Below are 22173 nucleotides of genomic sequence, written 5' to 3' on the forward strand. Positions count from 1 at the left end.
TCATGTTTGAAACTTCTCTGAGAGAAAGAAGCCCATCCTTCTTTCTCTTCAAATTTGTATCCCTTTCAACTTTTAGCAAACATTGATTTTTCTTTTATTCACCCCCACAATGGGAGCTTGAAATTAACACTTTATTTGATTTTGTTTCTTTGGGCTTATCTAGACTGTGCTGCAGTGTAGATTACGGGGTCCGGTTTGCAGCACCCATCAAGGAGTTTCATTCTGACCTGCACTGTGTGAATGATGCTTTTAGTTTTCACCAGCAGTGTCCGCACATTGCAGTTATGGTGCAGCTCTTTGGTGTGCTCTGCCATTCACACCCTTCTAATCCACACGACAGCTCAGTGTAGTGTGACAAAGCTCTGTCCTTGCCTCCGTGGGTCCCGCATTTCCTGGCGGATTTCGCTAGCCTCAGAGGCTCACTGTGACCCTCCACGTAACCCTTCTTTCTCTAGAGACAAGGGTCACAGTCTACTGAGCCATTTTCATCATAAGACAGCAAGGGAGGTGAGGAGAAGTTATCCTTCCTTGCACAGTCTTTGTTGTCTCCCAGTCTCAGTGATTAATCAGGGGGCAAAGGTGGGGGGGAGCCCGGGCCCACCCTCTACTCCGGGCTCCAGCCCAGGGACCCTAATAGAATCAACTATGGTAGCAGACCTATTAGAAACATGACCTGTACAATTCCCTGGGCTACTTCCCCCACAGCAGCCCTCACTTCCTCAAGCTCCAGTTCACCCTTACTTCAGGGCCTCCTTCCTTGTGCCAGATATGGTGTGTACTACTCAGCCTCTCCAACAACACAACTTCCTTGCACAGCTCCTGACATGCACCCCCACCTGACTAACTGGGAGGCTTTTAACAAGTTTCAGCCAGCCCCTGATTGGCTTCAGGTGTCCCAATCAACCTAGCATTCTCCCTGCCTTCTGGAAAGTTCTTAATTGGCCCCAGGTGTCTTAATTGACATGGAGCAGCTTCCATTTCACTTAACCTGGTACCAGGGATTTGTTTAGCCTGGAGCTATATCTATCTCCCACTACTTTTCTATGGCCATCTGGCCTTGCCCCGTCACAGTAGACATGACCTTACTTTAATATCATTCATGGTGTTACCTCTACTTGGGAGTTGGACTGTTAGATAACATTTGTTTCAGAGCCGGCTTGAGGAACATAAAATATTATTTATATCTAAGTCCTACAAAAACAGAAGCAATTTTAAAAAAATTTTGCAACAGCAAGTCAGTTTAAAACAAAGTTATTTAAATTCTGTGAGCTGTTTGCAACTTTATTATGCTGGAGCACTGGTTGCAACAGCATAGTTAATTTGGAGTGGAAATTTCAGTTTGATAGAAGTTTAAAGACATTTTATTATTATTGTAAAAATCTTATAAAAATGATAAGAAACCCTCTCCCGAAAACCCTAACCATAGAGTGTAAACTTTGAGTAGGATTTATTTTTTCACGATGAAAAATAAGTTGATAAAAACAGAACAAAGAGTTCCAAAATCACCCCTCTTTGAAATTTTTACTGGCAAGTCTTGGGTTTTTTTGGCCCCTTTTGCAAGACATTTGAAATGCCCCACTCTGCACTCTTATACCGCATGTTGCTGCTCACATGCAGATTAATACAATATCAGCATGGCACTTTCCCCTTTATAACTGGGGTCGGGGGGAGCACCTGCATGAGCAGTGGTTCCATAACACATCAGCTGGTGAGAAACACACATTTTCACTGATTCTCACACAGTTCTGGAAAGCTGAAGTCTAACACAAAGCAAGCAGATTTTTTTAGGCAGATCACCTTCCAGGGCACTCTGGCCTGTGGATATACAGGAGTCTGAAGTTGCCAGTAGAGTGACAGTTCAGTGCAGACGCAGTAAATAGCGCTGTCTAGTATCTGTTGGAGGTGGAAGTGAAAGCCTTGTGGAGGGTTGTCGTGTTGTTGACGGTGTTGTAGCCAATAGGAAAGTGGCAGGGAATGCAGAAGGCTTGTCCCGGAGTTAATTTCCTTGCTTTCAAGGTTTTGAGTGGGTAGGCTGTATTCTAATGTAGCCTTAGCGATGACTAAACAAAGTTTTTGTTTCGGTTAGATCTGAGAGTTCTAAGGCCTGTCATGTTTCAAGCCACAACTATCTGAAAGTGTCACTTAGGTTAAGAGAGTGATGCTTCTGCAGGTTCAGTATTCCTTGGTTCTCTTCCTAGCTCAGCTGCTGGCTTTAGGGACGTCTGATATGGGGTGTGATTGCGGCTGTATTTGAAGTTTTGTTACAGGTTGTTAGGCTGTACGTATCTGCCAGGAACCCTGGATAATTACTCAGGGAGTAGTCTGCGCTCAAGCCCATACTGCTGCGATACCCAGGCTAGCTCTGGTGTACGTCTACACAAGCTGCGATCGCACCCTGTAGCTGCCGTATAGATTTACTTGTAGCGTGTGTGGTCTTGAGCAACTCACTTTACTTCTCTGTCCCTCCAGTATTTCCCCAATGGTCAAATGATCAAAACCATTTAGGGATTAGGCACTCCATTCCCATTGAATCGAGTCCCTACGTCCTTCGGCCCCCTTGAAAATCACTGAAGCGTAGCGAAAAATGTACAACATAGACCCACAAACAAGGCATAAAGAGATCAAAGCTCAAACATGACCTAAACAATGAGGAAAAGAGAAGAAAAACTAACACCGCATAGCATGAGTTGTTTGCTCTGCTTTCTGAAAGTGTTTTCCATCAGGAAGGTCGAACTCGCGAGTCACGTGGTGTGAGACCTTCCCCAAAATACTGTGTGTGTGTTCCAATATTTGTTTTAAACAAGGCCCCAGATGTGCATAAAAGTGATGAACACCATTGTGTTTCCCTGCATAGCTATATTTTTTCAGCTTTGAACGTACTGGCTAAAGAAGACCTCCTCTGGCTGAGCCATAGACCTGGGCTGTACTTCCAGTGGTGGAGAGCAAGTTTAAAATCCATTGTTAGAAAGCAACCTAGCATTCTTTTAACAGGCCACTTGAATTGTTGGGGCCAGTTAGTGAACCGAGAGCAATCAGTGCAAGCTCAGGTTTTAATAGCACTTTAGTTTCTCTGTTGAAGAAATTCCTTTTTGCCAGGATCTTTGTATCTTTACTAATACCTAAAACTCACCTGCTGACATCCTGTGAAGCTTAATTATTGTTTTTCAAGCACTTGGAGACCCTTCCATGCCAATCAGTGGAAAAATAATACTCCTCGTTATCCTGTTAGGAGGCAGAGGCTAAGGAAAAAACAACCGTCACCACAAGCCGAGAGCGTCCTGAAAAGCAGTGTGATCTGTTATGACTCCAGGAACTTCCATACCAGAGCAGACCCACAGTCCAGCTGTTGTTATGGTGTGTGTTACGGTATCTCCCAGAGGTCATGCTGAGAGCAGGGCCCTACTGTGTTAGGTGCTGTACAACGCAGCAGGGGAATTGATCGGCCCTGGTAATTGTTGTTGTCCAGGCTGGTGTCACAGCAGAGGCTGCTCACATTCACATCAGGACCTAATCCTTTCTCACTGTCTTTATTCTCTTTGTCTTCCAGATTCCAAGGTGTTTCTAATCTACAACAGCAGGCTGCAGGGCTGCTTGGAGACCAAGGACACCCTGGTGAAGGTCTCCAAAGCCTGCAACGTCAGCGCCCCAGCCCAGCAGTGGAAATGGGTCTCCCGGAACCGACTCTTCAACCTCGGGACCATGCAGTGCCTCGGAGTCTCCTGGCAGGGCATCAACTCCACCGCGGCGGTGCAGTCACTAGCCACCTACGAGTGCGACCGCGAGTCCGTCAACATGAGGTGGAGCTGCCGGAGCTTAGGGGAGCATCTCTCTCAGTATCTGAACGCCAAGGCAGGGAACCTCTCCCTGGCACCTGCCGAGAGAGGAGATCAGGCACGCGGTGGGCAGTGGAGTGTCTATACCACCCATGAAGATTTGTGCTCCAGCCCCTATTCTGGTAAAGCCTGGGGAGGGCTCTGTGGTTCTACATTGTCCCCATGATCTCTGGTTGTTTCCCTATTGTTCTATGATCATAGTAGAGCCCAGAGGCTCCTACTGAGATCAGGGTTCTGTTGTGCTCGGCGCTGTACAAGCGCATGGAAGAGTCAGCAAGAATTCAGCCATGTGCCCATTATTACTCTTTGAAATTAGGTCTTCAGCCTTATCATCATCATCATTTATTTGTTAATCGAAGTTAAGGAAAACAGCCCTTGCCCCAAACAGCTTAGAGCACAAGCCCCGATCCTGCACCCATATCTGCTAGGGCCTGATCCACTTCGCATTGAAGTCAGTGGAGAGACTCTCATTGACTTCCTAGATTTTTAGGGCCAAAAGGGAGGATTATGATTTATTATGGGGATTATGTATTTGTATTGTGGTAGCCCCTAGGAGCCCCAGTCGTGGAGTAGGACCTCATTGTGCTAGGTGCTGTATATCCTGCATCGAGTCTGTCTTGTAGCCAGCATAAATGGGAATTGGATTGGGCCCTTAGCGCACACCCCTTGTGCAATTCTGTCGGCTTGAATCAACTCCACAAGGGTCTGTCCCATTACAGGATAGGGGCCTAGGAGCCTGGCTGCCTGGGAAATCCCCAGGGGGAAGACTGTATAAGGGTTTTTAAAATAATTTTTCTTTCCTCCCATAAATATAGTAAACGTCTATACTTACAGACATGATTGTCTCCCAGGGAGCTGTGCACTATACGAATAAACAGTCTGTACCAAGGCTGCAGGGGAGTTGAAATACAAGCAGCTGAATGGTCCATAGAACTTTCCATCTTTTCTTCCTAGGATCTCAAAGCAACAGCAAACAGGATGATGACGATGTTCTGTAAAGCACCATCCTGCTGAGACCCTTGGAAACAAATCAAAGCCTGCAGTGAAAACCTAATTAAACTCCAGCTTCTAAGGCTATATCTACACTAGCGACCTTTCAGCGGCACAGTTGCACCGCTGGAAGGTCTCCCGGTGTATTTTATGTTGGTCAGGGGTGTGTTTTTTCACACCCCTGACTGACAAGTTTTACCGACAAAAGTGCTAGTGTTGACACAGTCTAAGGGCCCAATTCTCCACTGCCCTTCATCTTGGGTCATTCTTTATGCCAGTGTGGAGTGGGTGTGAATCAGCAGTAGCTTTGCACTGCTGTGGTGACTCCACCAGGCACAGAGCAGTGGCGAGTTGGGCCGCAAGGGTTCCGAAAGCTCAAAGGAGGAAGTTCTGGGGCTGGGGTGGTGGCGGGGCGGGGCTGGAGCATAATAAATCTAGGGCTGGTAGAGTCCATACTGTAGAACTTCCGTGGGTAGAAGGGGCTGAGCCAGAGTACAGTGCTGTACCCTGCATTGCATTTTTCCTCGGCAACCCTCTGTCCCCCAGGAAGGGAGGCCGAGTTACGGGGAGGATTTTCTCACTCTTTCTCTCTGCAGAAATTTACACCATCCAAGGCAATTCCCACGGGAAGCCCTGCACCATCCCCTTCAAGTACGACAACCAGTGGTTCCATGATTGCACCAGCACAGGCCGGGAGGATGGGCATCTGTGGTGTGCCACCACGCAGGATTATGGCAAAGATGAACGATGGGGCTTCTGTCCCATTAAGAGTGAGTGGCGATTGGCCTGTCCAGAAGCTTAGCAACAAGGGGGTGGGGCTATGATCATCAATAACTGGCCTGGCACCAAGTGCGGGTTGCTCTTTGGGTGATGCCAGCCTGGCATTGCAGAGCGGAGGGTTGTGTCAGGGATACCAGCCTGGCACTGGTGAGGGGGTGAGGGATGCAGCTCTGTGGGGGATACCAGCCTGGCATCAGATGGGGGCTCCGTGCTGGCGATGAAGGGAAGGAGCTCGACTGTGCTTACTGGAGAGGAGGTTCTACCACAGCCGAGGTGCAGGGAACAACACCACCGCACCCCTTATCCTCCGGCAGTGTGGCCTGGCGTTTAATTCAGGGCGGGAGGGTGCTTTGCCGTTGGGCTCTGAGACTCTGGTGTATTCCCAGCCCTTTCTCCTGAGCTTTCACAGCTTCAGCCCTCCCACTGTTAGCCCCTGGCCCCTTCGGCCTTTGTCGACAGTTCTCAGCATCTCCTCCAAGAGCAGCACGAGTGGAGAGATCCAGACGCTGTGCTGGGCAGGGTGCGGATTGGTGAGGCACCACCTGGTTTAGCTCATTCCCAGCTGGATTCTGCGACCCTTCCTCAGCCCAACTGGTCCCAGGGCAGTCAGAGGGACGCTTGGCAGAGGAAGGTGCCCAGTGCGGGACACGGTTAATCATGTTGTGTAACCCTGGGTCGGAGAAGGGAGTAATGGCCAGTTGTCTGCCTGCTATGCTGCATGCATTTGCCATGGTCTCGCACCTGGCCAGAGCCAGAGGCCACCCCGGTCCTTTGGGTCTGCAGTGGGCATGGCCTGCCATTGTGGTGTCCCTGAAAGAAAATTGCAGCCTCTGTAATGAGAAGGAAGCCTAATGGGAGCTGCACTTCAGGTCGTTAGAGGCATGTGCCCGCCTGCCGCTGGCTCTCCAGAGAGCTCTGCGCACACATCAGAGTTAACCCCTGGCTCTCCCTGCCTCGCTTCCCATCAATCCCCACAGGCAACGACTGCGAGACCTTCTGGGACAAGGATCACCTGACCAACAGCTGCTACCAGTTCAACTTCCAGTCCACCCTGTCCTGGCGGGAGGCGTGGAGCAGCTGCGAGCAGCAGGGAGCCAATCTGCTGAGCATCACGGAGATCCACGAGCAGACCTACATCAACGGTGAGTCTGCACTGCCCTGCCGGGGCTGGCCCAGGGAAGGAAGGGGTGAATGGAAGGGGGGGCCCTGGTTCAGGCTCCTTGGCAGGGGATGTGGAGGCACCAGTTAGTGCCAGCACTTGGCCTCCAGCGCTCCTTTGAGGCGAGCTTCGCCGCAGGGAGAGGCTGCTTCCGCCGCAGCGAGGGCATCCCCAGCAACTGCCAGGGTTGTCTGGACAGGGGCAGCTGTAGGGCTCTCCTCTGTGCTGGCTGCTGGGCCGTTCAGCAGTGATGTCCCTGGCCTCTTGACACTACAACTGCTTCAGCACCCTCTCCTGGAACACGTCCTCGTGCGCTCACCATAGCGTCGCTGTGCTCGTTAGCCTCCAGCTTGCTGCAAAACACTGTAAGGCAAATCAGCTCGTTGTCTGCAGGGCTGGACTAGGTTTTTCTGGGCTCTCACTGCTCTGAGTGGGGTGGTGCCCCCAGGCCGAGCAGGGGCTGGCCGTGCGGATGTGCCGTAGCACGACGGTTGCTCTAAGAACGGGGTGGGAGTGGTGCGCTGGACTCGGATGCTTTGGGAAACATGAATTGAAGGTGCTGTATAATCCTGCCATTGAGCTGTTGGCTAGCGCTGCCCTGGGCTCTTCTCGGAAGTCTTCCATAGTGCACTAACATGGGCAGCGGGTGAACGCGCTGTTGGGGGAGGCTAGCCCTTGCCCCTCTGCCTGAGGTCCTGCCCCGCCCCTTCCGCTCTCCCTCCCCAACCAGCGCCCAGAGCACGCGCACACGCACCCCGTGGCCACTGCCCCCCCATGCACACCAAGCATGCCAGGTGGACAGCACGGTCCCAGCACCAGACATTTGGGAGGCAGGGCATGGCCCCGGCCCTAGCCCCAGCCCCCCCAGTCCTGGGCCTTGTGTGCACCAGCCCCAGCCTGCCTGCCTGCCCCAGCCTCTTGGCCACAGAAGAGCGGGAAGGGAGCTGGAAGCAGGCAGGAGGGGATGTGGGGGCAGAATGTGGGCAGGGCCACACCAGGCTGTTGAGGGAGGCACAACCTTCCCCTGCCTATGCTACCTGTCGCCCATGCTCGCTAACCTCAATATTAACCCCCTTCCGAGAGTGAGTGGGTGGGTCCTTACAAGGGGGACCCTTTAGAGACTTGTGGATGTGGCAGGACGCGTCTGTAGCCTGGAACTTGACAGAGAGCAGTTTGTGCAACTGGAGAACCTGCCAAGGTGGGTACGCCTGTTCGCTTAACGAGGCGTGTGGAGGCCTCGAGAGGTGCATGGGTGTTCAGCCAACCACATCAAGGTGAGGCCAGGCAGGTTCCCTGGAGGGTCTGTGTGACCCAGCAAGATGGCCGCTTGCTGCCTGGATTTAGGGATATGCCCCTTTATCCTATCGGAGTGACTGACACCCTTTGAGCAGCTTCTGCCCGCAGCTGTGCATGTGTCCCTCCTGCTGCTGTCCGTGTGGGGGAGGCGATGCGCTCACAGCCCGTGGCAGGCTGCAGCCGTGCAGCTAATGCGTGGGCCATTGCTGTTGTATTGCCTACGCGTGTGGGTGGCTCTGTGGAAGAGGCCGTTGGCGTCGTCAGCGCTCTGAGCAGGGAAGAAGCGCGAGTGATGTTTTTAGGGAGAGGTTCTAGATCGGCAGCCTGGGTAGTAGCAGGAGGGCAGGTTTCACCCACACAGTCGTCAGGCTGATGGGGGAGCTCGGTCTCTTTGGTGCCTCTGGTCTTTGTCGTCTCTTCTGCCCACCAATGGGGGGGGGCAAGCAGCCCCGGGTGCAGTGGCAGCTTGTCTGCCAGGGACCCGGGCCTGGAAGGAGCCGTGTTTGTCGAAGTTGATGCTGGGGGCCCGCTAGTCTAGAGCTGCTTTACTTGTGAGGCCTTCCCAGAACAGGAGGTGTCTGACACCATCGTCCTCTCTCTGTCCCAGGGCTGCTGACGGGCTACAGCTCCACCCTCTGGATTGGGCTCAATGACCTGGATATGAACGGGGGCTGGCAGTGGTCAGACAACTCGCCCCTGAAGTACCTCAACTGGGAGAGTGGTACGTATGGCTGAGGGGTATTTAAAGGGTGATGCAGATGGGGAGCAGGATTCTGCTGTGGGGTGGGGTCCTGGCGAACTCAAAGCAGGAGGGAGACAAAGGCAGGTGTAGATGCTGTCCATGGGCAGCACGGCAGAGGAGGGAGGGGTGTAGAGACCCTCTGTTGTGCTATTGTGCAAATCCCAGCATCCTGCCCCAGAAGGTGAAGGAGAGATGGGCCAGGCGGCTGCAGGATTTAACAGGCAGGCTCATTCGCTGGCGCATGTGTGCCAGCAGCACTTTGCCGTATGTGGAATTACCTCACTTCTCTCTGCTCAACGTGATGCGTGGGGACTGAGAGGAAATGGGAGACATTGGTGCCGTGCAGGGGACCAGGTCTCAGGGCTGCTGGATGCCAGGGAGCTGCGTGCCTGGGCCAGGAGCTGCCATGGATTTGTGTGCCACTTGACACCAGAGTAGTCTGGGCCATGTGCTGTGGTGAGACTCCATGATTCCATGGAACTCCATGCCACATGAAACCTGATGCTGGAGGTGAACATTCACACTGCAGTATTCCTGGGGTGAAATCCTGGCTCCATTGACTTCAGTGGGAGTTTTGCCATCGAGTGCAGTGGGCTCAGGATTTCCCCCGAGTGCCATAAAGGGGGGAAAAAGATTCTAGAAAATGAATATCTTAAAAATTAATTTAATCTAATCTGGGACCACAAATACCAAAATGCTTGAATTGTAATGCTATGGTTATTGCATGGCAGGGCAGAGTAAAGGCAGCATGGGTGCCTTAACTGTATTTCCATATCTCACCCTGTTTGGATTTCTCTGAAACATAACTTTAACTCTGAATTTCCTGGGCTCACAAGGCTTGGTTTGGGGATAATTCCAGCATCCCTGTAATGATCTTTACCCCTAAATTACTAATACAGACTCTCAGCCTAAACTCCATCGTGATTGCCATGGAATATAAAATAATGAATGGTCCTGTATAATAGAGGCCAGCTGTCTGCTCCTGTTTACCGCATTCCATGAGACAAGCCCTCAGGGACATGCAATTAATTTTAAAGGCAACATCTTAAAGTCACTCCTTCCTTTTCTCTGCCTGTATTTAACCTGTGGCATTTGCTGTGGAAGGATGTTATTGGGGGAGGTAGTGTAGGGGGCTGGATTTTCAATACTGACTTCAGAAAATCAGACCCTAGTAAGTTTTAGGGTTACATATTTACCTGAATAAGAATAGCACCTGCCGGGACACTAGCTGAGGTTTTAAAGGCCCCAGGCTCTTATGCTTCAAGGCATAAGCTGATAACCAGTTTAGGGGTCAGGAAGAAATTTCCCCTGCCATATAGCATTGCTCCAAAAGCAGTATGATAGGGTTTTACTCCTTTTTTTCTTTTTTTTAAAAGCATCTGGCAGTGTCCACTGAATGGACCATGCTTCTCTGCTATGGTTTCTGTTTGAACTCCTCTGTATTCATCCAGGGGATGGGCTCTAATGCTTGTATTTTCCCTACCGTTCTTCCTCCCTTCTCGCCCCCCACCCCCAAATTCCTGCTTGTAGACCAGCCTGACAATCCCAGCGAAGAAAACTGTGGGGTGATCCGGACAGAGTCCTCGGGGGGCTGGCAGAACAGGGACTGCAGCATCGCACTGCCTTATGTGTGCAAGAAGAAACCCAATGCCACCTCCGATCCGTTCACAACAGGTGAGCTGGAGAGGCTGCCAGCACTGCAGTGCTCCGAGGCAACACTTGTATCCAGAGATCTCTCTCTCTCTCTCTCCCCCCCCCCCCCAGCTTTTCTGTTTCTTTCTTTAATAACAAAACAACCCCCCTGGGCGCACTCTGCACAGGTGTCTGTACTGGTTGGTTTGTTTTTTAAAAAAGGAAAAAAGAAAGCGAGGGTGCTCAGCACCTCTGGGTATGAGACCCTAAGATCCTAGGCCTGGATGGGGCCTGATTCTGCACCGCCTTGTACCTCTGGTTGGGTCCAGTCTCTCGCCCACACTTCCCTTCCCAGGGTCGCTTACTGAGAACCCTAAGTACAGAATTGCATCTATCACTGCGGCTTGTGTTTTTTCTTCCTACGACGAGGGATGAGCAATCCCCTCCTGCAGAGGAACAAGAACTGCCCCAGTAGCCAGTGGGAACCTTTGCCCATCACACAAACCAGACAGCTCTCCAAAGTTGCCAAACTGGTTTCTTTTGATTATTTCCCACCTCTCCCGCAGCCTCTGCCCTTCCAGTTGGGATATATTAAAATATTGCATGGTTTTGCCCCCATTTGGAATCGCTCTGTGCAGGTGTCAGTGATGACCCATGGTGCAAAGCAGTGGCGAATCCGCCCCATCCCTTCATAAGACCTTAGGGCCTGACACTAAGAAGGGCTGAACCCCATAGCTCCCATTTAAATGACTGGAGTTTGAGGGTGCTGATCACCTTACAGGTTCAGCTTGTTTCACTGTGGGTACAGTAAGTGGGGAAAGCTGCCAGAATGCTAATGCGTGCCATAGAAACGCTACTCATTTCCTCTCCTTCCTCCAGGCCCCTTTCATCTCCACAGCCTTATGTCTGCAAGGTGGTGATTACACATCCCAGGTGTGTTTGGCCTCCTACCTTTCAGCCACACAAGAAGAGAACTGACTCCCCCCAGAGCGGTACAGCCTAGAGACACTCGGTGCAATTATGAAATGGAAATTAGAAGAGGCAAAATGGGAGCTTTAATCATGTTCCAGGGGGAGGAGGGGGCATTATCGCTCTGGGTGTGACATTACTGCTGTCCAATCAGAAGGCTTCTTTGGTGTCTGGCACTCTAAATCATTTAACAAATTCCTCTGCTTTGTAGCTGATGGTTATCTTGAGTGACTCAGTTCTCAGCCCCATGTAGGTCAGGTCTCCCAGCTGCTCAGCACTTCTCCACCTTACGATGAGTACAAAGCATTCTCCAGGCTGCTGACCTGCCACCTGAGCAGGCGTGCCGAGATGTGTGCCAAGCTAGCTGCTTGAATCTGTCACTGCTTTCCTACAGCTCGCACTAAGGCTGCTTTGTAACAAATATGAAATATATATCTAATGCCAATGTCTGACTGACGACCTTCTAGCTGGTAGTGCTGTGTCAGAAATAATGAACCAGACAATGCACCATGCTGTGTCTGGCTCTTCTCTTCACGCTCAATTTTCTATGTTTTATTCATCTGGTGGGTAGTTGTTTTTTTTCCCCTTCAGTAAATCTCTGTTTTCACAAGAGATTTTTTTTTTTTCTTACTAGCGTGGCCTTTCTCTGACTGTTTCTGATGGGGCTGTCAGCATGTTGCTGCTGTTTTATTGCTATTTTAATAATTCTGTTTGAATTGTGATAGCCCCTAGGAGTCCCAGTCCTGGACAAGGACCTCAGTGCGCTAGGTGCTGTACAAACACAGAGCAACCGAAGTTATGTGACAAGGCTGATTGCATGAACTGCCACCACCACCATGTGGACATCCATCCCCTGAGAACTTGATTGTGGCCCACCGTGCGCATTGCATATACGTAGAGCCCTACCAAATTCATGGCCGTGAAAAATGCATCATGGACCATGAAATCTGGTCTCCCCCTTGAAATCTGGCTATTGTAGGGGGGCCACGGTATTGCCACCCTTACGTCTGCACTGCCTTCAGAGCTGGGTTCCTGCCCAGCAGCTGCTCCAGTCTGGCCGCCCAGCTCTGAGGGCAGCGCAGAAGTAAGGGTGGCAACACCACAATGCTCCCTACAATAGCCTTGCGACTCTCCCCCACCCCCGACCCTTTTTTTGCATCGGGACCCCCATGTTTACAACACTGTGAAATTAAAGATTTAAATATCTCAAACCATAAAATTCCAGATTTTTCTGTAAATGCTATGACCATGACATTTACCAAAATGGACTGTGAATTTGATAGGGCCCTACGTATAGTCCAGCAAAAAGCTGCCACGTGGCTGTAGCTTTCAGTCGCTACTGTCCTGCAGGCTGTGAGCTGGACTGACTGATTTGCACACCCGTGGTGGGGGTAGGAAAATGGGGTCTAAGAAAGTAGAACGTCAGCACTCTTCTCAAACTACAGGAAGACCCCATGAAAATGTTGTGAAGTCAGTTGATCCAGGAGCTGGTGTAAAGATGCCAGTTGGGGGTGGGGCAGCCCCGGGGGAATTCATGGAGCACTCCGATGGGGAGGATGGCAGTGGGGCCCGCAGAGTGGGGAAGAGGGAATTGCTGAGAGCGTGCTAGTTGGAGATGGAATCTGGTTGTCGCTGGGGGAACAGTGATCCGTGCAATTCCCCTTCCTGTCCCTCAACAGTGGAACCACAGGGCTCATAGAATCATAGAATATCAGGGTTGGAAGGGACCTCAGGAGGTCATCTAGTCCAACCCCCTGCTCAGAGCAGGACCAATGCCCAACTAAATCATCCCAGCCAGGGCTTTGTCAAGCCTGACCTTAAAAACTTCTAAGGAAGGAGATTCCACCACCTCCCTAGGTAACGCATTCCAGTGTTTCACCACCCTCCTAGTGAAAAAGTTTTTCCTAATATCCAACCTAAACCTCCCCCACTCCAACTTGAGACCATTGCTCCACAGCGGGCTGGTCACCTCCTCCCCATGCTGTGCTGCCCAGTGCAGTAGTCTGGGAGCTGACCTTGTTCATGAAGACAGAGGCAAAAAAAGCATTGAGGACATTAGCTTTTTCCATATCCTCTGTCACTAGATTGCCTCCATCATTCAGGAAGGGGCCCACATTTTCCTTGACTTTCTTCTTGTTGCTAACATACCTGAAGAAACCCTTCTTCTTACTCTTAACATCTCTTGCTAGCTGCACCTCCAGGTGTGATTTGGCCTTCCTGACTTCCCCAAGCAATATTTTTATACTCTTCCCTGGTCATTTGTCCAATCTTCCACTTCTTGTAAGCTTCTTTTTTGTGTTCAAGATCAGCAAGGATTTCACTGTTAAGCCAAGCTGGTTGCCTGCCATATTTACTATTCTTTCTACACATCGGGATGGTTTGTCCCTATAACCTCAATAAGAATTCTTTAAAATACAGCCAGCTCTCCTGGACTCCTTTCCCCCTCATGTTATTCTCCCAGGGGATCCTGCCCATCAGTTCCCTGAGGGAGTCAAAGTCTGCTTTTCTGAAGTCCAGGGTCCGTATTCTGCTGCTCTCCTTTCTTCCCTGTGTCAGGATCCTGAACTTGACCATCTCATGGTCACTGCCTCCCAGATTCCCATCCACTTTTCCTTCCCCTACTAATTCTTCCCGGTTTGTGAGCAGCAGGTCAATTTTGTCCCCTACGCTTTCCAAAAATTTCCTGGATTTTCTGTGCACTGCTGTATTGCTGTCCCAGCAGATATCAGGGTGGTTGAAGTCTCCCATGAGAACCAGGGCCTGTGATCTAGTAACTTCCGTGAGTTGCCGGAAGAAAGCCTCGTCCCCCTGCTCCGGTGGTCTATAGCAGACTCCCACCATGACATCACCCTTGTTGCTCACACTTCTAAACTTAATCCAGAGACTCTCAGGTTTTTCTGTAGTTTCATATCAGAGCTCTGAGCAGTTATACTGCTCCCTTTCATACAATGCAACTCCCCCACCTTTTCTGCCCTGCCTGTCCTTCCTGAACAGTTTATATCCATCCATGACAGTACTCCAGTCATGTGAGTTATCCCACCAAGTCTCTGTTATTCCAGTCACATCATAATTCCTTGACTGTGCCAGGACTTCCAGTTCTCCCTGCTTGTTTCCCAGGTTTCTTTCATTTGTGTATAGGCACTTGAGATAACTCACTATTTATCCCTCTTTCTCAGTATGAGGCAAGAGCCCTCCCCACTCGCGCGCTCCTGCTCGTGCTTCCTCCCAGTATCCCACTTCCCCACTTACCTCAGGGCTTTGTTCTCCTTCCCCCGGTGAACCTAGTTTAAAGCCCTCCTCACTAGGGTAGCCAGCCTGCTTGCAAAGATGCTCTTCCCCCTGTTCGTTAGGTGGAGCCCTCCTCTGCCTAGCACTCCTCCATCTTGGAACACCGTCCCATGGTCAAAGAATCCAAAGCCTTCTCTCTGACACCACCTGCATAGCCATTCGTTGACTTCCATGATTCGACGGTCTCTGCCCCGGCCTTTTTCTTCCACGGGGAGGATGGACGAGAACACCACTCAGTAACTCAGCTCTGGTGTATTTCCAGACCCTCCTGCTGCTTGGGGGCTCTGCTGCTCCTAACACAGGCCCTGCACTCACGTGGCTGGATGCCACCAGCACCGTGGAGGAGAACGGGCTTAGAAGGGGCAGTGTGGGGAGTTAGCGAAAGGCTCTTTAGCAGTCTGCTCTGGGTCCCTGCAGACTCCTGGTCAGAGGTGAAGGTTGATTGTGAACCTACCTGGCAGCCCTTCCAGTCCAGCTGCTACCGGCTGGTTGGCGAGAAGAAGAGCTGGCAAGACGCGAAGAAGATCTGCTTGCGCGGCGGCGGGGACCTGGTGAGCATCCACACGCTCTCCGAACTGGAGTTTGTCACCAAGCAGATCAAGCAAGGTAAGGGTTAAAGCAGGTCTGCGCGCTTGCCACCTGGAGACACGCTAGGGACCCGGGTCAGAGCTGCGGATCGGCTCTTCTGGAATGTGCTTGGCTTGGGGAGCCCATATCTTCACTGGCATGGTACCTACAGGCACAGGGTTCGGTGCTGCACATACATGTTCATATTGACCTTTACATGTATGTATTCAGGGGGGATATCTACCAAAGGTACTTATAGAGCCCCCATGACTAGCAGCTGAGCCCCTCACACTCTAATGCATTCGTCCTCCCAACACCCCAGTGAGGCAGGGGAGGGCTATTCATCCCATTGCACAGATGGAGGACTGAGGTCCAGAGAGGCTAAATGATTTCTCCAAGGTCACACAGGGAGGCCATGGCCAGAGCAGGGATTTAAATCTGCGTTTGCTGAGTGCCCTAACTACTGGACAGTCTTTCCTCTCTGTAATATACCTTGCACCATGAGTGGTCCCAGTGAGGCTACTAGTGGAGGAAGGTACTACTTGGAATGAGTAGAGGCATCGTGATCTGGTCCATACTAGGCTCTATTCCCGGCTCCAGTGCTGGCTCGTTGTGAGGCCATGGATAAATCCCTCCCACCACTTCAGTTTTCCTATCTGTGAAATGGGGTTATGGATACTTCTCTGACTCTGGGATAGTGAAGATAGTTAATTCAAATCTGTGAATGGGGTTGAGATCCGTAGACGGAAGGTGCTATCATCCCCTGATGTCTTGTGAATCTATCAGAGACCGCACAAGAAGCACTTAACATGTGTGAAGTGTATCATTTATCTGCTAGGGCAATGGCTGGCATTTGATACATTCATCTCAGTAAGGAATAAAAAGGAATGGCCCCATTCTGTTTGAGTCAATGCTGACCCAACGCCCCAGGAGGAAGGTGGCGAGCACTGTGCTTCTGGTGATGGCATTGTTTCCATGAGATGTAAAACTGAGGCTCTGGACCACTAGTGGTTATTAAAGATCTCCTGGCACTCTTTTAAGAATCAGGATGGCCCTGGCTGATTCCAAATTGGGTACCTGCATAGAGAAAGATTCCCCCAACAGTTTCAGTTAGATATAGTTTTAGTGTACACATCTTGTCCTAAATTTGCTGTGTAATAATGTTCCTGTGCACTGTTAAATAGCCGCCACGTTCCATCAAGAGGTGTCTGCTTTTCATGGAGTGCAGTGATACTATAACCTACCTCAGAGACGCATTTGTAAAGCACTTTCAGACCCTTCCCCACAAGAATAGACATGCAGAGTACTTATTCACTATTAGCCAAGGCAGGGCTTTTGAAAGTACGCTTCTTGTTGAGTACAAACTGGGTCCTATGTTCCAAGCCCAGGTCAATGGATTTACTCTAAGGATGAGTTTAATCCAGAGTTTTGAATCACCTTTGGCATGTCAGAATGTCCAGTTGCAGCCAAGTAACGCAGGGTATGTCTACCCCGCAAATAGGGGTGTGATTGCTGCGCAGGCAGGCATACTGGTGTTAGCTTTAATCTAGCTGGCATGGGTTACAATAGCAGAGGAGACTTGGGAGTACGCACAAAGGGGCCAAAATTAAGATTGTATGGACAACCTTAATTCTGGCATGGCCTAACTTTTGAGTGTTTGACTTCGCTACCCCAATGTTCTTTTAATGAATTTGTCTTGTATGTAATATTATCATCATTGGCTTGGATTTTCAAAGGAGCCTAAAAGAACTTGGGATCTGGAAACTGGGCACTTAACTCCCTTGGATGTCTCAGAAATTCTGACCATTATTATTTATCTGTAACCCCTAAGAACCTTAGTTGAGGATCAGGGCCCCATGGCACTAGACGCTGTACAAACAGCTAACAAGGAAATTAGTCCCTGTCCCAGGCAGCTCACAGCCAACATGGCTTGTAATGTGCGAGAAGCGCATTTTGCCCCATGAATGCTCAGAGAGGGCATAGTTTTCTCTTAGTACCAAAGTGCTACTGTGCTTACGTAGGGTGAGGTTCACCCCAGACACCCGAGCTGGACTCTGACCAGCTCTTCCCCTTTCTGCTTGGCAGATGTTGAGGAGCTCTGGATTGGCCTGAACGACCTCAAGCTGCAGATGAATTTTGAGTGGTCAGATGGGACGCCAGTGCGGTTCACTTACTGGCACCCCTTTGAGCCCAACAACTTCCGAGACAGCCTGGAGGACTGTGTGACCATCTGGGGACCGGTGAGGACTGATTGCGAAGGAGGAGCGGGATGGGATGTGGGACCTTTCCTACCCAATTTGCAGGGCTGAAATGGAGTAATTTGAGCTTGGCAGAATTCAATATATACATATTTTAAATCTCAACAGAGCTAGATGTTTATTTTTAAGTATTTTTACAGCTGTGGGAAATTACTTGGGGGTCAGACAATAATTATTTAATGACCGTAGATGCTGAAATTCAAAAAGTTAAGCTTTGTAACCATCAAAACACAAATTTTCAACCTCGCATGTCAAAATATACATTGTAAATATCCTTACATCAAACCCTCGTAAGTTTCCAAGCAGCTTCTTTCTTACTTTGCCTATCTGTAAATTTCAGTTATTATGGATGGAAATAGTTTTTGGTTGGTTTGTGTGCGGTGAAATCAGCGTTTACTGACATTTACTGATCAAAATCTAATCCTGCCAAGCCTAGATTGATGGCATCCCTGGGTGTGAGCACTGTGCCAACAGTCCCGGAGACTGGCACGCTTTGTGTCCATCGTAAGGGTGTGGCTCAGACAGCAGTGTGTCTCCAGTGTCCCCTAAACCTGACCACGAGGGTGGTCTCTGTGACCGACCCATTCCTTGCCTTCTCCTGCAGAGGCTGCTGACAAGGGGGCTGTTTCCGGTGGTGGTTGTAATGCGTGGTCAGTGATCCACTGAGAACCGGACCAAGTGCCACCAAACTCCTATCACACTGCCCTCCTAAGCTGGATTTGAACCAACCAGAGGTTCTCTGCAAGATTAGACCCTGTAACAGGGGCAGATAAAAGGAAGAGGGGATCCACAATGAAGGTGTAATGTAGAGCAGCGTAGGAAGGAAGCACAGGGTCGATGGGACTTACCCAAGCTTGCCACTGAAAATATCCCATCTTTGCTCCTTTGAGAGCTGCATTTGCTGTGATCGACCCTTTGCCTGACCTGCTCTGTGCCATCCTCTCCAGGAGGGGAGGTGGAATGACAGCCCGTGTAATCAGACGCTGCCCTCCATCTGTAAGAAGCCCGGCCGGGTGAGCCAGCGGGGAGAGGAGGAGGACGACCACGGCTGCAGGAAGGTGAGGGGGCTGGGGGCAGGGCTGCCGTTAGCTTCGCTGAGGTCCAGGCAGAAATTAAGGAGTAGGCCTCTACCAGTCCAAGCCCCACTGACCAGGGCTGAAGCCTGAGTCCCCTAGCATCGCCTCCTCCCCCCCAAGTCCCACAGTGTTGCTTATTTCCACTTTTAGAGACTGAATTACTGTAACAGTTGCATGACATTTACTCACAGTGACTCTGTAGAGAGGATGTAAATTTGCTTCATGGGGCCCCTATGGTGTGGAGCCCCAGGCAGCTGCCCAGTTGCTGCCCCGCTAATGCTGGCCCTGGCTGGCGAGCAGGGGGCGGTGCTGCCAGAGGAAGGAATCCCATTTGGTACTTGAAGTACCAAGCCAAGGAGCTGTTGCTTGCTTCAGGTCAGGTAGTCTTAGAATGGAGCAGGCACCCTGCTTGCCCATGTCATCCCAAAGGACCCTTGGGCCCAGGCTGTGGGGGCGTATTTGAGCAGTCCTTTGCCAATGGTGATGTGTACATGCTTTGGAGGGATGGTGTCTCCATTTCTTATGACCAGGGAGGGACTTAGGAAACCCAAATGGGGCGGTGAAGGTCAGTGAAACACTGGGCCTCTCCCTTCGACCCCCGTGACTTTGGGACACAAAATCTAAACCCCTTGGTCATCAAGGTGAGACAAAGCTTCCTTCCTAGGCGTCCCACTGCTGCACTGCAGGATCTGTAGGCACAGCAGTGGGGCCATGGCATCTCGGCTCATTGCCCATGAGCCCTCCAGAGCGAGCAGCTTGCCTCAGCGCCTGAAGGTGCAACTTCTAGGCAGACTTCACTAGTGAGGTGTGCGCAGCTGCAAGCTGCCTTCTGAGCTCTTTTAGCCCAGCCGCTGGTGGGGCTCAGCTTTGCACGGAGCTTTGCTGCAGACAGCTTGACTTCCTGTCTGACGGCAGGGGAGGGGTGTGGGAGAGCTGTAACCCTGACTTGTCTCTGATAGATCCAGCCCCAGGGACTGTCACCTGGCTGGTGGGTGGGGCCAAGTATGGGAATTACAAAAGGGGGCTTTGAAGGAGAAGGTTAAAGCTGAAGAAGGAGGAGTGAAGAATTAAAGAAAACCCCACCTTTCCCTCCTCCAAGCTCCTAGATCCGGGGATAGCGTGCTGAAGGCCTGTGGGGAGATGTCTCATGACAGCTGTGTGCTCTCCCTCTCTGTCCAGCTGTACTCGCTGTCGTAGTGTCCAGACGTGCATCCGCCCTTGCATCAGGCCAGCTGTGCAATGCCGAGATGTGTCTCCAGTCCAGCTGCATGCTGGCCCGGGTCTGATGGGACACAGCAGTGCTGTTGATGTCTGCCACAGAGGGGGCTAGTGGGGCTGTTTGCTGGCAGTCTTACCAGGGGGGAGGTGGAGCTGCGAAATACCAGGTGGTACAAGGTGACATGAATATATCCTGGATAGGGAGGAGCCCCATGCCTCCTGCGAAAGACTGAGCACCCTCTGCTCCCATCCACGAGAGCAGCTAACATGAGCAGGGGGGAAGCAGGTTTGAGTCCAGCTGGATAAATCCCATCTTCCATCTGTTCCCTGTTAGTGTGGTTAATGTGAGGCTGCGCCCCCCTGGTATTTTAGGGCATGTGGGCCATAGGCAGGCTTTGATTAGCCCTGTCAAAGAAAGGGACCAGCAAACCAGTTGCAGTAAGACATGCATCCCGCCCTCATCCTGAAATTGGTCTGCTCCATTCACAGAAAGTCTGTTCCTCCACTGAGGCATCTTGCCCAGCTTGGCAGCCCCAAGAGGATCTGAAAGCCAGGAAAAAGCAGCTACTCAGGGCGACTGGAAGGTGCCTCCATTTGTCCCAGGGCATTGTACTTCTTTCCTCTCCACCGTTGCCCCTATGGGGTTGCAGTTTTGCATAGTGGATAGCGCATTGGTCTGGGCTTTGGGAGACTAGGGGTCTATTCCTGGCTCTGCCACTGGCCTGCTGGGTGACTTTGGGCATGCCTCAGTTTCCCCACCTGTAATATAAGGATAATGTTATTGACCTCCTTTATAAAGGGCTTTGAGATCTACAGGTGAAAAGTGCTCTATAAGAGCGAGGTATAATTATATCGCACCCCTCCTCTCTCTTTCAGCACTCAGGCTGTTCTGCAACCCGACCTCATTGACTTGGGTCTCTGTACCAGCTGGCTGTGGCCATCCACGAGATCCCTTAGCATTTCCACTAGCTTCCGCTCATCCAGTTCTAGGCCCTTTAAGGGTTTGTAAATGGGTGTAAATCCTCATTTGTTCAGTGTTTGCAGGAAGGACAGAAGCTGGTCACACAGGGCTTGACTCACGCTGGCCCATGAGAGCTCTCCCGTTCCAGTCCTGGTATATGGCTTTGAAGGGGTCGTGCAATGCAGACATTTGCTCCTGCTAGGGTATGGGACTTGACAACATCACACCCAGCAGCTCCTGCCTGGTGGACTAATGAGCTGTCCTGAGCCCTCTGTTGAAGCAGTGGAAGCTACTGGAGATGTTTAACACTGAATTGTACAGAGCTCTTGAGATAGATGCAGGGAACAACCCTGCGCTGGCCAGGGGGGTGGACCAGATGTGGCCTGTGAGGGCTCTGAGTTCCATGCTTCCTGATCAGCAGGTTGGCTGGCATGGAAAGATGCTACAGCACTGGTCGAAGCTGGCTTCAAAGCAGCCCCTCCAGTTGTGGCATTGCCCGAGCTCTGAGCCCTGCAGCTGCTGGGGGCAATCGAGGCTGCAGTACGCGGTTCCCTGGCTCAGGGTGGCTTGACGAGCCATAATCTGGTAATGACATCTGCAGGTTTTGGCTCCATCCTGCTTGCCCATAATCATGTTTGATCCGTGTGCGCTGAGGCTGCTGCATCTTAGGGGGTGGGGGGTGCAAATGGGCTGATGAAACCGACACGGAGGATTAAAAGCAGTTAAACCCTGCACGGAGGATTAAAAGCAGTTGCCAGGGCAGCGTTTGTTCTAGAGCAATTAGCCGCCTCGGGCCTTCTTTACGCTGCCGCTGCAGCTGCCTCCCCTCTGTCTTTCCGGTTGCTCTCCTCTCTTCCCGCCACTTTCCCCTCCATCCCACTCGCCTTGGCAGGCAGTGCAGGAACTCCCAGAGTCTGCCAGACCTCAGGAGTGACACGCTAATCCCTCCAGCATGGCTCAGCTGGGCTGCCTGCCCTTTGGGAAGGAGCTGGCCTCTTGATGCACTGAGATCCTGGCGGGATTAGGGAGGCAGCAGATGAGGAGCATCCCTCCCTGGAGGCTTTGGCAAGTCAGGCTGCTGGCTTGCAAGCAGACAGAAGGGGTGTGGTGCGTGTGTGTGTTGGGAGGAGGGGGGGGGAATTGCATTGCAGTGCTGGTGCTGTCCACCCAGCTGGAATCAGAAACTGAAGCATCTCAGCAGTGGGGTCATTTTGCCTGTGGCCGGCAGGTCCCTCGTGCTGCAGGGGTGGCTCTCTGGCCGGTGGTGCTGCAGGGAGCCCTCGCTGCCCACAGACCGAGCAGGGCAGCTCATGGTAGGGGCCGGAGGTGAGCTGCCTGCACTGAAGGGATCGTGCTGAGGTTGAACGTTTCTTTTTCCAGACCCCTTGTTTTGTCTATGCTTCC

General features: G+C 51.3%; 1 protein-coding gene across 1 annotated transcript in view; it reads left to right on the forward strand.

The window, feature by feature from the left end:
- The window catches only part of MRC2 (mannose receptor C-type 2), a 93777-nt gene that overhangs the window by 32936 nt on the left and 38668 nt on the right, over window positions 1-22173 (forward strand). Inside the window, exons 2-9 of the mRNA XM_077806302.1 lie at window positions 3548-3955; window positions 5420-5593; window positions 6581-6745; window positions 8666-8779; window positions 10331-10474; window positions 15107-15295; window positions 17342-17496; window positions 18462-18572. Of these exons, the coding sequence (XP_077662428.1) occupies window positions 3548-3955; window positions 5420-5593; window positions 6581-6745; window positions 8666-8779; window positions 10331-10474; window positions 15107-15295; window positions 17342-17496; window positions 18462-18572 (1460 nt within the window). The remainder of the gene's footprint in view (window positions 1-3547; window positions 3956-5419; window positions 5594-6580; window positions 6746-8665; window positions 8780-10330; window positions 10475-15106; window positions 15296-17341; window positions 17497-18461; window positions 18573-22173) is intronic.

Source organism: Eretmochelys imbricata, chromosome 27, assembly GCF_965152235.1.
Source record: "Eretmochelys imbricata isolate rEreImb1 chromosome 27, rEreImb1.hap1, whole genome shotgun sequence".
NCBI lineage: Eukaryota > Metazoa > Chordata > Testudines > Cheloniidae > Eretmochelys > Eretmochelys imbricata.